This window comes from Mytilus edulis, chromosome 11 (assembly GCF_963676685.1).
Source record: "Mytilus edulis chromosome 11, xbMytEdul2.2, whole genome shotgun sequence".
In the NCBI taxonomy this organism is placed as follows: domain Eukaryota; kingdom Metazoa; phylum Mollusca; class Bivalvia; order Mytilida; family Mytilidae; genus Mytilus; species Mytilus edulis.
Window position 1 is genome coordinate 32,757,770 of NC_092354.1, and position 16,093 is coordinate 32,773,862.

Sequence of the window (16,093 nt, forward strand, 5' to 3'; positions counted from 1 at the left end):
TAATTTAATGTGACATGACGTCATACAGATTAGGGGTTTGACATGACGTCATTCAGATTAGAGGTTTGAAAAGACGTCATTATACAGATTATGGGTTTGATAAAGCCTTTACAACAGTGACTGAAATCGATGACGTGACGTCATACAGATTAAAGGTGTGATAAAGCTTTTGCAACCGTGCTGATATCGATATCATCACGGGTAGCTGATACAGCATGATTGCCGTTAACCGTATTACACATGCAATTTATCTGTATTAACTTCTAAGTATATAATAAAGTACAAGATATCACTTAGCACTGAAACATGATCATTTCTTTAAATAATTCAAATATTTATTTTTTTTATCAATTTTCACAAACCTTGCAATATTGTATCTAAATGGTTTTGAAATTAATTTAAACATTATTATGTGTTTGTTTTAGAAGCATTGCATGTATGAATACTACTTTTCTACCTTTATAGCAAATGAAACATAAAAAAAACTGCTCTTTTTTAATTAAATACTTATTGGAATCACACTAGTTCAGTTTTCTTAGATCGTGCTACATCATTAGAATAGCAAAATGTTAACAACATAAATCATTGGTCCCTGTTTAATAACTGATACTTTAAAACGCAGAAACAACTTTTAAAACATTTGTAAGAGTTGTCAGCCAAATCCCAGGTCTACCTCATTAATCAAATTGTATTCTTATTTAAATAATGTATATCTCATTCCCTGTTTTTTTTTTGTTTTTTTTTTTGGCTCTCCCACTTCAAAATCAATTAATTTAATTATCCTCAAGATCATACATGTCCCACCTTTAAACCACTTAATGTACCAATTTCTCAAAACAAGATGCTGCATTATACGCACTTCCACTAAATATGTACCTTGGACATGTTTAGGTACGAGATTGGGGAAGAAGGCGTGGTTAAACTTTACATTTTGTTCAGGAGACTAGATAAGGAATAATTGCAATACCTTTTGTCCAAATCCATGTGCAACTTTGTCTTTAAACGTTCCTACAATAACTATCGGCGGATCAAGTTTATCATCAATGGTTTCAGTTTCAGAAAAGCTATCTGTCATATTCTGCTGTTCTTCCATTTTGCAGTAGCAATGTATTGAGTCCATCCACAATCGAAACATATCTGCAATGTATGTATTAAAAATTTGTTTATTTTCAAGAACATTTCATTTTCTATTCGCAGAAAAAATTTGTTACAGAGTTAAATGTCAGTCACAATGTGTGTGCGGGTTTTTTTTATTGAACGCGTTCCCTTAATTTTTTTGCAAAATTGGAGCTGAAATTACATCATTGGCAAATATACAAAAAGACCCCCCCCCCCCCCAAAAAAAAAAAAACAAACAAAAAAAACCAACAAAAAACAAAAACAAAAACAAAAACAACAAATGAATAAAATAAACTCAATGTACATGACTGATATTTACCCCTGAAACTGCAGCGTACATGTAGGTATTTTTTTTCTGTATCGCAAGTTTCTTTTGGAATTTGGTTATTAGTGGTAATAAATATCTCTCGTTTGATTTCAGATGATCACATCAAGAACAAATTGATCAAGTATAAAAACAACTAGAATGTTACGAATGTCAGGAAACACTTCAGTTGGTTGAATAAGCTAATACTCTGTGATTGCAAAAGAGAAAGCTTTCAAGACAAATCAGATATAAAACATCGTTACATTAGTAGGCAAACATCTACATATTAATGTAAGTCGCAACAGAATAAAGACAATAAACACTGGAAACAATTCAACATAGTACATTTCCCTAAAGGACATTTATGAAAGAAGTCATGTATTGAAAGGCAAAATAAATTTAGTTTTATCAATATAACCCTTATTGTTTCTGTAATGTACATGTTATATATTACCCGAGTCCGAGAAAGATTTTAATTTCAGAAAATAATATAAACCATTTATATCAATTATGTAAATTAACCTTAAGATTTTGACAAAAAAATCCGACAATAAAACGAAATTTTTAAGTTGTTGCCTAAAGGCACTTTTGATGTCAAAAACACAAATGTGGTATCGACAATAAATGGCGATATTAATTTCAAAAGAGGTAGTTCAAAACGATCAAGCTGTATCTAATAAAATGGATCATATACAAATTAAATAACATTTTTTTACAATTCATTAAATCCACATACACAAAACAATAAAACGAATGATGTTGACATTTCCTCGTAGGGGATGGTATATTTTTAGATGGTTTTGAAATGTTTGTGTTACATTAGGTAAATTCGAAGCCTTTGGAATAAGGATATTTTTAAAATGTTATCTGCAAGTAATAAAGATATTTTTTTTTATACAAGAATATAACTTTAGCTTCTTGTGCAAAACAAGTTTTACAGTAGAGTTTTGCACAAAATGTTTACATAATGTTGGATAGAAAGGAGACAATATGCGATTAAAACAATTATTTACTTGAACATGTTAATGATCCATTAAAACGTTTAATCCTGCTGCAAATGTTTGCACCTGTCCTAAGTCAGGAATCTGATGTACAGTAGTTGTCGTTTGTTTATGTAATATATACGTGTTTCTCGTTTCCCGTTTTGTTTTTATAGATTAGACCGTTGGTTTTCCCGTTTGAATGGATTTACACTAGTAATTTTGGGGCCCTTTATAGCTTGTTGTTCGGTGTGAGCTAAGGCTCCGTGTTGAAGGCCGTACTTTAACCTATAATGGTTTACTTTTTATATTGTTATTTGTATGGAGAGTTGTCTCATTGGCACTCACACCACATCTTCCTATATCTATATAAAGTTTAGAATAACATATAACATCAGCACATTAAATTGTCTACTTGTTTAGTATGCATTAGTGTTTAAAAGGCATATGTTTTAATTGATAGAAGGCTGTTAAAAAGGTATTGGTGCTAAATTCATGTATCCCTCTGAAGCTATTTATTCAAATGTTTAAAGTTGAGTCAGACTAAACAATAATATAACTGAATGGTTTAGTGATAATACTTATTTGAAGCAAGGATGAGCGTTATTAAACGTACGATATTGTTTTTTATTTGTTTTGATATTGTTGGTGAAAACAATATCTAGTATATTATGTTATGCTGATAATATAGTTTATTTGCAAAAAATACATGCCCCCCCCCCCTTAAAAAGAATAATTAGATGTTTCGAATTAAATATATGATGGCAAATACGACATGTTTTAGAATCCCTCCGTAGACCAGAGGAGTATGAAAGGGGATTAGAGAAGACATTTATCAAAATATTTGACGACAAGTTAAACAATGATTAATCTCTCCGCTAAACCTGTGTCAACACTGACGTTACGTCAGAGAGATCTATTTTATTCATTTCGTTATCGACGTTGTTCATGAGAACGCAAAAGTGCCAAGATGGATGAACAGATTACAAAGAGTAAATGTTGATTTACACAAGACAAGCAGCAAAGTATTTCTATAAGACCGCAATGGTGCCAATATCGATAAGAATACATAAACAAAAAGAGTACTAATGTCACAGATGAAATGCAGTCGAGGAGTTTTAGGAATCAGACCACAATTAATTCCCTTTTGAGTTGCATAATGATATGTTTTACAAGTATTATATGGAGTATATCTTTCTCTGTATCATACCTTATTTCTCCTTTGAAAGGAAAACTATTTATCTTACCCCCTATACATTTCCAGGAATATGATTGGTTAAAAGTGTACGCGTAGAGACCGTGTATATTCCATATTAGGTTAGTAGGGAGGCGAAGCTTATTTCAATACACGGTTAGTAGTATTGCAAATGAGACAACTCTATTCTAAATTCAACTAATAAAGATAGTCGGTAAGATAAGTGTGTTACATAGTGTGCTAGTGACCTAATACGATATATACGGGGTCAGTAAATTCCATATGGGGTTCGAGCGAAAAACACTTTAATATAAAAATAAGAAGATGTGGTATGCTTGCAAATGAGACAACTCTAGTCTAAATTCAACAAATAAATATAGTCGGTAAGATATGGAATTTTCTTACCCCGTATATATCGTATTAGGTCACAAACACACTATGTAACTAATAGTATTACTAAATGACAATACAAAAAACGTATATAGTAAAAATATGAGCAAAAGTGATTGTTAGAAATGAAAGTATTGATTTGAACAAAGAGTAAAAATTATCTGTCTGTGTATATTCCATTCAATTCATAGTCTTATGTAATTATAGGGCCCTTGAGAAAGAATGCGATGAACATTAATTAACTTTCTACGTAGAAAGCAGTGTCTAAATAATAAGATCTGAAAACTAATAAGATCAATTAACTAAGGATTGCTACATTTGAAATGATCATTGATTTGTTCGTCCTTTTTGCCTTGCTTGGATAATTTTCTAATTTTATTTGTTTGAAGAACAAATGTGTCGTTTCGAATAGATTTCAGAACATAAAACGATACCTTGTGCCCCCTCTGTATCTGCTTCATTCAGTTGTGTCACAACAAGATAAATGGCGTCTTGAGACAGAAAAGTTTGATGCGTATGGTAGAATTCTTCATCTCCTGCAAAATCCCACAGAAAAACTGAGGCATATTCCTCATTATCTTCAAAATCAATTTCAGACTGTAACATGGTCCTAATGTCTTTATGTGCTAATTCAGTAGGTAACTCAGTTCGCCTTTCCACAACCATGTTGACAGCACTTTTAGTCAGTTTTTTCTGCTCAACACCATTTGCTTTCAGTTTTACCACTTGGGATGGCAAGAGGTCCAGGTTGGCGGGAACTTCATTGTCATCCCTACTTTTTAATAGTTCCCCTTTTGTTGTTTCTGCTGTTGAAGAAGAATAATGTGCTTGAATATTCGATCGGTTATAGATTTCCTCTACAATGTTCATGCCTTCACTAGCTCTGAATGCAGTTTCTTTCTTTGTTTCTGTTTCATGTTTTTTTAGGGATTGTTTATAAGGTTTTAATAGTCTAGCGTTTATTTCCAGAACCTCCTTCTTTCCTATAATTATACATAATTTCATTCAGAATATTTTTCTGCAAAAAATAATTAATGTAAAGCAAACAACATATATAATTTAGACCTGTTCGACAAGAGACTAGTTTGTTATGATATATTTGAAAAAAAGAGATATGCAGAATTACGCAATTTGCTGAACTTCGGAACAGATGACCATAGGGAAGTTCAACATGTTGTACACCCAATTCCATACTCTTTCGTTAATTTCCCCACCGAATGTGATTCATGAACCGAAATTTTACTCGCAATTTAACAAATATGAACTATTCTTTGTCTGTGTCTTTTCCCTCTTTTCTCTTTTTTTTTAAATAAACAAGTTGTGTATTGATGTTGGAATTTCAAAGTTTTTTTTAATACTTGCGTTAAATTGGTATGTTTAAAGTATTTTGTGTTATTCTTATAGTTATTTAGTGTTATTGATGAATTACAAAATTATATCATACTGTTTATTTTTGTCCATATCCCATCATTTAAATCGGCTTTACATCGCATTTGATGAATTTCTATTCCATTTGTTTTAGTTGCTATTCCGGACTCCTGAAACAATCGTTTGATAAGTGATGTTTTTCCAGCGCCTTTCCGTCCAACAACAACCAAACGAATGTCTCTTTTTTTCTCAGATCCCGATTCTAGCAATTTAAGGTATAAAGGAACTGATTCTTTGTCTTTCATTTGTTCAATTTCGGTTGGAACTTGAAAAACAAATTAACGAACAGATAATTATTAACTAAATCGATGCATAATAAAAACAGTAAAACATAATTGAATTACATCGTTATCTTATAAATATTAATTAATGCAGTCAACAATTTAAAAAATGTCAACAAATTCTGTATCGAAAGATTGCATTTCATACAAACATTGTATTAGCTTTGAATCAACCCGGAAACAATCGAACAGGTGATCGGCATTACGCGATAGGATAATTGTAATAATTTTGTTTGATTTTTTTTTTATTTAGAAATGAGTCAGAGCTCGTGTACGTAATCGTTTTGAAAACAAAAATTAAGCTATTTTATATTTTTTTTTTATTGATGATCTAAATTATTTCAATTCGCTGAACTAATACACATAATTGTTTAGAAGCCGTCCTTCGGTTGCGGGATTTTCTCGCTGCGTTGAAGATTCATCGGCGACTTTGGGTTGTTTTCTGCTCTGACACATTCCCCGTTTCCACTCTTAATTGTATGTTTTATTTTTTTGCTGGACACAAACATGTATTGTCAAGTTTAATTCTTTTTTCTGTATAATCTTCAATGAATTTGACGATAACTGTATATTAAAGAGTTAATTAAAAAAAAAGTTTACAATGCTATTTTCGCGGACATTATAATATATATTTTTTCATTTGGAAAACTAAAATGGAAGACATAAAAAAAAACTCATCCTTTATCATGGATCAAATATCTCGGTTTAGAAACCGTTATTTTGGATTACTAGTCCGTTATCGTGAACTACTGATCCGTTATTTCGGTTTTATAGCTCTTTATTGCGGATTACCAATGCGTTTTCTCTGTTTATTAATCTGTTTTCTCAGAATAGTACTAAGTTCTAGCGTCATACCAATTCATAAAAAAATTCTAAAGGTCTATAGAAATAATATTTGAAATTGCATTCCTCTTAAAGTTTGCCCGTCATAACTATTTAGCTTGATCTAAGTAGAACTACTAAACCATGGTTCTTGCATTGCACTATGGATAAAAAAATAAATCCATGCAGTAAAGCTAATGGTAAAGAAACACCCAAGTTCGGCCCCGACCTAAAGAACATACAAGACAGTACATGTAGTACATATTTGAACAAATTAGTTCTTACGAATAGCTGGAGATTTTGTCAATAAGTAAAATATTTGGGTATTTGTTGGTATAAAAGTAAAGCTTAAGGACTTATAATAACTGTAGATTCCTTGTTAAAAGTTTCTTTCAGACAATAATAAATTATATGACATTAAGAGAGGAAGGCATATTTGCCCCATTGCTCATTTGGTTTCCTTGTTTTTTTTTACTACCCAACTTTCGGGAACCAGAGCGCTCTTATATACAATTAAAAAGTATGTTGATTTTTTTTTCAGCACGTGTGGTGATAAGATATAGGTTTGACAAAAAATAATTATCACTTTATTTGAATTTACGTCAACATACTATGAATGCTCGAAGTTGCAGAATTATAATGCAAAGAGACTATGCATCAGGGTTTTTTTTTCTTTAATGCTACTAGACTGCTTAAAAGTTTGTAGGAGTATCATTATAGAACAAAATGCATGGGTCAAATTCAATTGCTCATTAGATTAGTGTATAATCTAACACAATGTGTTTAGTGTTATTTGGTCTTTCCTACGACAAACACGAGAACAAAGAATGGTTGCCGTGGGAGACTATAACCGCGACATATGGAACAAAATTGATAATGTGTAGGACCTAGAGCATCCATTCTTTTTGTGAAATACAACTAGTAATGACCGACAAATGTAAGTTGTCTTCGACTCTTTTTTCACAGTTTAGTTACTTTGTATCTTTGTATTTACGTGGTAAAAAATATTAATTAATCAAATATTTATAAATGCTGATAAGACCTTTTAATGCCAGTGATAAATGATTTCGTAATTTTCAAACTAGTACATATGCCTCCAATAACATGCATAAAAAAACAAAAGTAGCCCAGTGTGACGGTAGCGTCGGTCATCGTAAACAATTCTTCAAGTGGTCATGAATGTTTTATAAAATGAATAGAAAATGAATATTTAAAAGTACACTATATAAGTGGTATAAGTTTAACTGATGTAAATTTAATGCAACAGTCATCACGGAAAAGATCATTGAAAAAGTCAACTTTTGTAAAACTGACAACTGAAAATGTAAGATTTTGGTTTTTCGATATTTTTTAGCGTTTGCTATATAGTTAATATACTTTTTAGTATGGAGAAAATAATTAAGTCCCTGCAGAGATAACATAACTTGGATACCATACATACCAGTTAAATTTAGTTCTACTTTTGCCTGAAATGAAACATAGTAAACAATTGCTAAAAAAATGATTCAGATTGTTATTGTTTTCTCTTTTTTCCGTTCATTTAATTAAAATATATCGAATTCGTAGGGCCCAAATCAAACAATGAATATACATGAAACATATACTTACATAATATATTATCTTACCTCCTATACATTTCTATGAATATGATTGGTAAAAAGCAACCACGTGGAGACCGTGTATATTCCATATTAGGTTAGTAGGGAGGCGAGGCTTATTTCAATACACGGTTAGTAGTGGTGTTACGTCCCTTTATAAAAACAACACGGTGTTGAGGAAAAATCTTTAAAGGCTTCAACAAACAATGCAATCATGATGATGAACGATTGAAATAAATTAATAAAACATATTCAAAGCTAACAAGTTGTTATTGTTAGCATTTGTTTGTGTATAGACCAATGACAGTAGGTTCTTAATACTAACGGTATCGAAGAGTTAATAACTTTTATAGGCCACGAGTCTAAATACCACATGTTAAGATAGTCGGTAAGATAAATTCATTACATAGTGTGCTAGTGACCTAATACGATATATATGGGGTCTCACCCCATATGGAATTTACCGACCCATATATATCGTATTAGGTCACTAGCACACTATGAACTAATAATATTTATAGGAACGCACACTTAATGTTTTAATTATTAAAAACTGAACCCTACCTTCACCAAACTAGTTTTTTAAATCTAAAAGGTTACAAATTAATTGTTAAAGTTTTGCTTTCCACGATGAAAACGTACGTTGATACTTGTGTTTTTTTTTATCATAAATATAACTTTTATTATCTTCTTAGTATTTTTTTTTACTGTTTTGAGAGAATCCTTTTTGGTTTAGTTTAGTACTAGCAGAATTGGTACTCATGAGGTTATATACGAATATTTAACTACCATCAGACAAGGATTTATCGCTGCTTAAATACATTATTATGTTTTCCGTTGATTCAAAACATTACATTAAATAACTTTGTCAGACATCTAAGGTGTTCCTGGAATGAAGTATATTATTTTACACCGATATATCATTACCAAATCCCCAAAAATATTATAATTTTCAATGATTCTGAATTGTACGTGTCCGTGACATTCTATCATTATACTATGAATGTCATTTTTAAATAGTATCATACCAACAAGTAAAAGTCACCACAGGTAGACGTTATCTGCATTGATAGCCCTTGACATATGAGCAATTATATCATACTTAATTTGTTTCTATAAATATGTTTTCATCAATGTCATACCTTAAGGTACTTTACTATCTGTGTGCGTTCATCAGATTTGTCTTGATTACCATCTGGTATAACCTGTAATAAAGTATATATTTGAATACCAAATTTTACATTTGATAAACAATATTTTAAAATTATATTCTAGTTAGTCATTCTGTAAAATTGTATTGCAAAGTTGAGGAAGATGTTTGCTTTGAGTAATATTTAAAGCCAATTGACAATGGCATACTTTAACTTTGATATAGTCTCCATAGTTTTAATAAAAGAAAAGATGAAAACACCAAAGGGATAGTCAAACTCATAACACTAACTGACATAGCAAAAAGGACAAAAAAAACCAACAGAGGACAAACAACAGTCTACAAAACACAAAAAACAAAACTCAGGACAAAGCAACACGTATCATATTTAAAGCTGGAAGTGGCCGCAGTTGCTTCGGAAGGGTAGGCTGCTGCTCATGTAACAACCGTTATCTTAGATATAAGAAACGAGTTGAAAATAACGTTTTTTAAACGTGAAAAAGTGTTTGACATAAAAGAGAGACGAAAGATACCAAGGAGATAAGTAAAGCCATAGGTCTAAAAATATCTGCTAATGATATGTAAAAAATAAAATAGAAAACGATTTAAAGACACATTACAGTTTTCAAAATACAACATAGAAAACTAAAAACTGAGCATCACGAACCCATCAAAAACCGGATATGATATCATGTGCTCCAAAACGGTACGCAGATCCTGCTCCAGGTGTAGCACCTAGCATTTTTTTTTTATCAAAATTGAAGATAAATTGTCAAAAAAATTATTTTCGGCAGATTTAAATCATCTACATTGTACAATTGAACATTCTAGTGCAAGATCAATATCAAATCATTCCTTAATTCAAGAGTGTGTAGTAAATAACGAAATATTCCATGGTATGGTGTTTTACTGAATATCCAAAGTTTTGTCAAAAGATGCTGACTAAATGTTAATTCTGAAAAATGCTTACACCGTGAAATTTAGAATAAAGTCTTAGAATTAAAATTCATGAATTCCTTTATACATATAATTCTAATATGTAATTCTTATAGACAGAAAAACAGACGAACAATATGGCTCCAAAATATTTGATAAATTTAATCTTCTTACATCCCAGTAAACACATCCTCTGGAGGATTTTATTTGTGCACAAAGAGCTTCATCCAATGGCGTCTTATCCTACAATGTAAACATGATAAACTAATATTAATATTTTATTATCTTTTAAAATCAATTTAAGCCATTGGTTAACTGTATCAATATTTGTTTTCTTACTATTAAGGTTAAGGAACTGTAAATGGGCTGTCGCAGATTTGGTTAACATTTTGCATACAACATCGGCTCGTTGAACTTTAACTCAAAATCAAGAAAATATTTTCTGAAATACTACTGATTAATTTTTGTTTTCAAAATAGGTGAATATTTGTATAGAAAGCACATACAATCAGCTATAAGGGATCTTGAATTTGTCTTAAAATCGTCAAATGGCCAATTTTAAATACATAGCTTTTTCTTAAAAACTGTATGATGTTGGTACACAAATTTCCGTTTTAATGATTTAAAATAGTAATAAATGTAAAATCGTTTTCGCCAATTTGATATGCATTCTTTACAAAAAAAGTAAAATAAAAAAATAAAAAAAACTCCTAGGAAAATTTAAAAGTCCCTTATGAAATGGCAAAATCAAAACCTCAAACACATCAAACGAATGAAAGACGACTGTCATATTCCTGACTTGGTACAGACATGTGTACAAAATACTGGATTAAACCTGGTTTCATAGTTAGCGAAACCTCACTTGTATGACTGCCGCATAGAAGTCCATTATATTGACAACAATGTGTGAGCAAAATAAACAGACATAATAGGTAAAAATGTCAAAAATTGGGGTACGGCAGTCAACATTTTAATAAAAACAAAAAACTATTTCAACAAAGAAAAACAAATTGGCATAAATACATTCTATAGACAAAGTAAATACGCTATACTGAAAGACAAGAATACAAAAAATGACCACAGCACAATTACATAATGGCGGGATATATAAATACTGAGCAACGCCAAAAGTATATTACCAAAAATGGATTTACAAGGACAAATGAAAAGACCACTATAACATGTATAACATGTACTTAAGATGGTAAACAACGTCAGTACCTAGAACTCATATGTCAAGACCATCACGTATTATTTGTAAAGTTGACACGGAATATTCACCAACAAGGTATAGGTATCTTCTTATGAATTTTTTTTTAGAAAAAGGACAAGACGTTCTTTGACACATAACCTTGACTCATCTGCGCAGATATTTTTGACGTTTTACATGTCTGAGTAGCAGCTACAAGCTCTTGAATACCGAATGAGTTGGGAAATGTATATCCCATATGCAGGTGAAGTTAGTATATTGCTGCTACGGTGGGGGAAATCTATAATTTCGAAATTAAAATCGTCTTGTTTGTCACAGATTCTGGTACTGAGATGACCGCTTATGTCAAATTCGAGGTACAAGTCTAAAAATGGAGCAGAGGAAACGTGTCTGTTGTTTCTTTAATTTCTAGTTCTGGAGATATATAAATGGAACCCAATCAGAAAAGTTTGGATGGTTAATGGACAGAAAATCATCAATATATCTGAATGTGAATGTTCACCTATTTTGAAAGAATTCAATCACTAATATTTCAGAAAATAAAGGAGATAAATGCATTATTTTTTTGATTATCAATTATAGTTCAACAAGCCAATTTTTTTTGCATTTTTTTTTAAATCTGTAACATTGCCCATTTACTGTCCCGTGACCCTTATCAAAGGGTCTTTTTACTGTAATAATACATTTTCTTTTTACTCAATGATAAGGCAATATCTCATATTTTTATTTCTTCTTATTCTGTTCTCTCTCAGAAGCGAGCAGTTTATAATGCAGGTTAAGATATGAAATAAAGATTTGACGAACTGATCAAAGTTACCAGGGTTATGATTCGTACCGTAGACGCGCGTTTTGTCTACAAAAGACTCATCGGTGACCGTCGAATCTAAAAAGTAAAAAACGTCCAAACAAAGTACGCAATTGAGGTAAAAGGTCATGGTTTAAAAAAACTAATATGTATCCACCTAGGGTTTTCTAATTCAAGGCATACATTGGTAAATTCTTGTTTTAATGCATTATGCTTAGTTATTGGTTTTTGTTTGATTTTAAACAATTTTGATTTGATATCCACTAATACGTATTGTGTAGACGAAATACTTGTCTGTTGCGTTAACTAAAACTGGTAACAGTGAATTTCCAACTTAAAAAAATGCTTTTGAATTAAACATTATCAAGAACACATAAAAAGCGGAAACTGCTTTGGAAATCAGAGGGCTGGCAACTTCAAGCAATTGTCATACATCATATTCAAATAGTTGAAGGAAGAAAACTGCTATTTAAGTCTTTAGTGTTTTCAGAGAGTCAAATCTGTTTCCTCATTTGGCAATTGACTTTAATTTGGAGCTCCTAATGCATGTGTGTCTGTAGGTTTGTACTATAATTATATGGTTTTTGAGTTAAACCAACATTCAGTTTATTCCAAATTTATTAGTTACTGTTGCATAGTCGACTCACATGTAATATTGTAACAATAAATTTAAATAACAAAATTGTAAGGTTTCCGGGGTGATTGAACAATGGAAAGCGGCATCCTCGATTCCCAGCTGATGGATAAAAAAACGGAGTGATCTCCTCTTGGTTTTTGTAATTATGCCCTCTTTGGTTCAAAATCAAAAAGGCCAATAAATCAAATAAGAAGTCATCAGATTGCTGCGATGAAAATGTATTACAACATTAATGAAGATGATAAAACATCCTGTAGAAATCATTAGTCGAAATATTTTATGGTTTCGAAATTGTTGCCGTAACGGTAAAGCGTAGTACGTATTATTCTTACTAAAGAGTGTTCGATTATTTAAAGTGGGATTGACAGCCTATTAATATATTTATATAAAATGCAAACTATATTTTGGAACATACTGTGACTCAAATATTTAGCGCATGAACACAAAAAGTGGAAAATATAATAAACATAATAAAATTGAAAATCAGATCATAAGATTTGTCATTATAAAGTCAGAAAGATCTGATAATTACAAACAAAATTATTAGATAACAATTGAAAATATGTCAACCTTTCTATTTCTTCAAGTTTTGAAGGAATTCAAGATTAACAAATTAACACTGAAACACAACAATATTCCCTGTATTACGTACAGACAATACGCACAAAGTCTTCTTAGATGTCACACTTATAGTAACATGCTCTTATCCCAAAATATATATATTCCATGCGCTTTTTTGTACAAAAAATTGAAAACTTTAATTTCAAGGGAAACGCAAGCTACTATTAAAAAATATATTTTTTCAAAATAAATATTTTTTTGATTTACAGTGACTTTGACCTTTAACCTCTGACATATTACCCCTATATCGAAAGGCGTTTCCCATTACCCATATCGTTCATCTGTCTACGATTCACTCACATAAATTTTAGTAACTAAACTTCAACCGTATAATTAACAACAAATATATTCTAGCAAAAATGGTCCTACCTTTGATCTATTGAGAACAAAATACACCCTGCAATCGTTTATCCGCAATCCTCTACTCCAGACAAGTAAAGGTGTTCAAGTTCAGATCTAAAAACCATTTTTCCAAAACGTTTTTAGTTTAAAAAAGTGACCTTGACCTTGAACCGTTCGAATCTAAAATCATTAGAACCTGTCCCCTTTCCTCTTTTTTTCATTTCAATCAAGCAAAAGCTATTTAAGATATCATTGCAAAATCATTTGTGTCGAACACATCTAATGGCTGACGGGCGGTAATACCGACGGCCCAAGCGATAAACGTATGCCCCGGAAGTTATGTCGGGAGCATACAATTCGGGAATTCACTGCATATGACGAGTTAAAATTCATATCGTGTTGTTTTCATTTTTGTTATTAAACGTTAAGGAAAGTGGGAGATTAATAGTAGAATTGAAAATGGAAACGGGGAAAGTGTCAAAGAGACAACAATTCGACAAAAGAGCAGGAAACAGCCCAAGGTGAACAATAGGTCTTTAAAGCAGCAAGAAAATTATGCACACAGGCGAGCTCCAGCTGGCCCCTAAACATCAATGTATACAATGTATACTACGGAATGGACGCTACAATAAAATCCAAAATATATAAATCAATCAAAAGATTAAAAAAAAAGTGTATGATAGTTTCATTTGTTATCTGAGTTTCCAATTGAAAGGAACAAACGTTGGCGTCCAGAATATAAACCAACACACAGAAATTGAGGTAGAAAGATGAAACTGTTGGGCGTAAGACGGCATGTGCTATCTGTAATCAAGTACCAGACAAAATACGTAAACTTAGAAATAAGAGGTAAAAACAAATGGTAAATCAGGATAGCTCCTGGCGTCTGACCAAATGGAAGAATTGGACTGAATAGCTAAATATGTATTTTAGATAAATATGCATAAAATAATGAACATTGAGAAGTTCTCGAACGGACACACACTCCATTATCTTGATATTATAAGAGCATACATCTTATGCACAGGGAGGCACTCTACCGTCTCCACATGGCATTAAAGACAAAAACTGTAAAAAATAGAATTGAGAATGGAACCGAGGAATGTGTCAAAGGGACAACAACCAGACCAAAGATCAGAAAACAGCCAAAGGCCACCAAGTATGATTGCATGATTTCCAAAGAGTTAACTATTTGCCAGGTTCTATAAAACGACGTTGTATACAACTGTAGGTCACCATAAGGCCTTCAACGACAAGCACAATTGTTATCGTATTATTAGGTATCAAACATACCGGTACAGTAAAATTTACAATCATTTAAACGAGTAAAACCAACGGCGTGATTAACCGTTTACGCAATAAACGAAAAAAATAATATAACTGAAAGCATGTTTGTTTTAAAAGTAGAATGATCTTATATCCTTATTACAAGAATATACATCTATGTTTTCCGCACGCAACTGTTGGCTTTTATAAACGTAACGTCGACAAAGTGAAGGTTAAAAGAATGAAATAGTATTAACTATAAGGCGATTTTATTAAATAATGTGAAAGTCTTTTTGTCAAGTACGAATGCAAACTACCATGCAATTTACTAACCTGAAAATTTCTTGTTTCAATACTTGATCCATTCTCAACCAAAATTTCAGTAGCGTATAAAAAGCCTTGATATACTGCTAAATGAAGTGCTGTATCACCCTTAAAAATTTCAAAAATACCAGCTAATTTAGGGAAAAAAACAATAGCAATGGAATAAGTAGAGATACATTGATGAAATAATTCCGTCATGCCTTGATCTATGTTAGTTTTGACATGGACATATATGCAATATATTTGTTAAAATCTTTTGATCGAACATTAATGAGGTGTAAAATTTTAACACATATAATTCCTTCTCTTATTAAAATAAGCAAAGAGCATGGCATGACAGAACTATTTCGATTTCAATCGGGAAATGCAGAACTTTTGTATTCCAAAGCTGACCTATGCATGCTGTAAGACACGATCAAACGCAGCCATTTTGAGTTGATGAAGTAGAAAACCAACTGTGTCACAATTAAACAACTATTTGAAATTAGTTTTGAGTTTGAATGTCCCTTTTCCATCTTTCATCTCTCTTTTTGAAGCATGTTAACATAAGATTTTATAAAATTTCTTATCGAACAACACCAACAAAAAGGTTCATTTTGATATCAGTTTGTTTTGCTTCGTCTCGTTCCTGTTGGAAATATAACATGTCTTTGCTAACGAAAAAAAAGAGGAGAACTTCAAA

At 31.5% G+C, this 16,093-nt stretch overlaps 1 protein-coding gene across 1 annotated transcript; it reads right to left on the reverse strand.

The window, feature by feature from the left end:
- Window positions 1-943: 943 nt before the first annotated feature.
- On the reverse strand, window positions 944-11,095 carry LOC139494196 (uncharacterized). The gene is made up of 7 exons (XM_071282370.1): window positions 11,069-11,095; window positions 10,381-10,449; window positions 9,263-9,325; window positions 7,964-7,988; window positions 5,436-5,684; window positions 4,426-4,974; window positions 944-1,137 (listed from the first exon to the last, which is right to left on the reverse strand). Exons 1-7 carry the CDS (start codon window positions 11,093-11,095, stop codon window positions 944-946), a joined length of 1,176 nt encoding a protein of 391 aa, XP_071138471.1.
- Window positions 11,096-16,093: the final 4,998 nt, after the last annotated feature.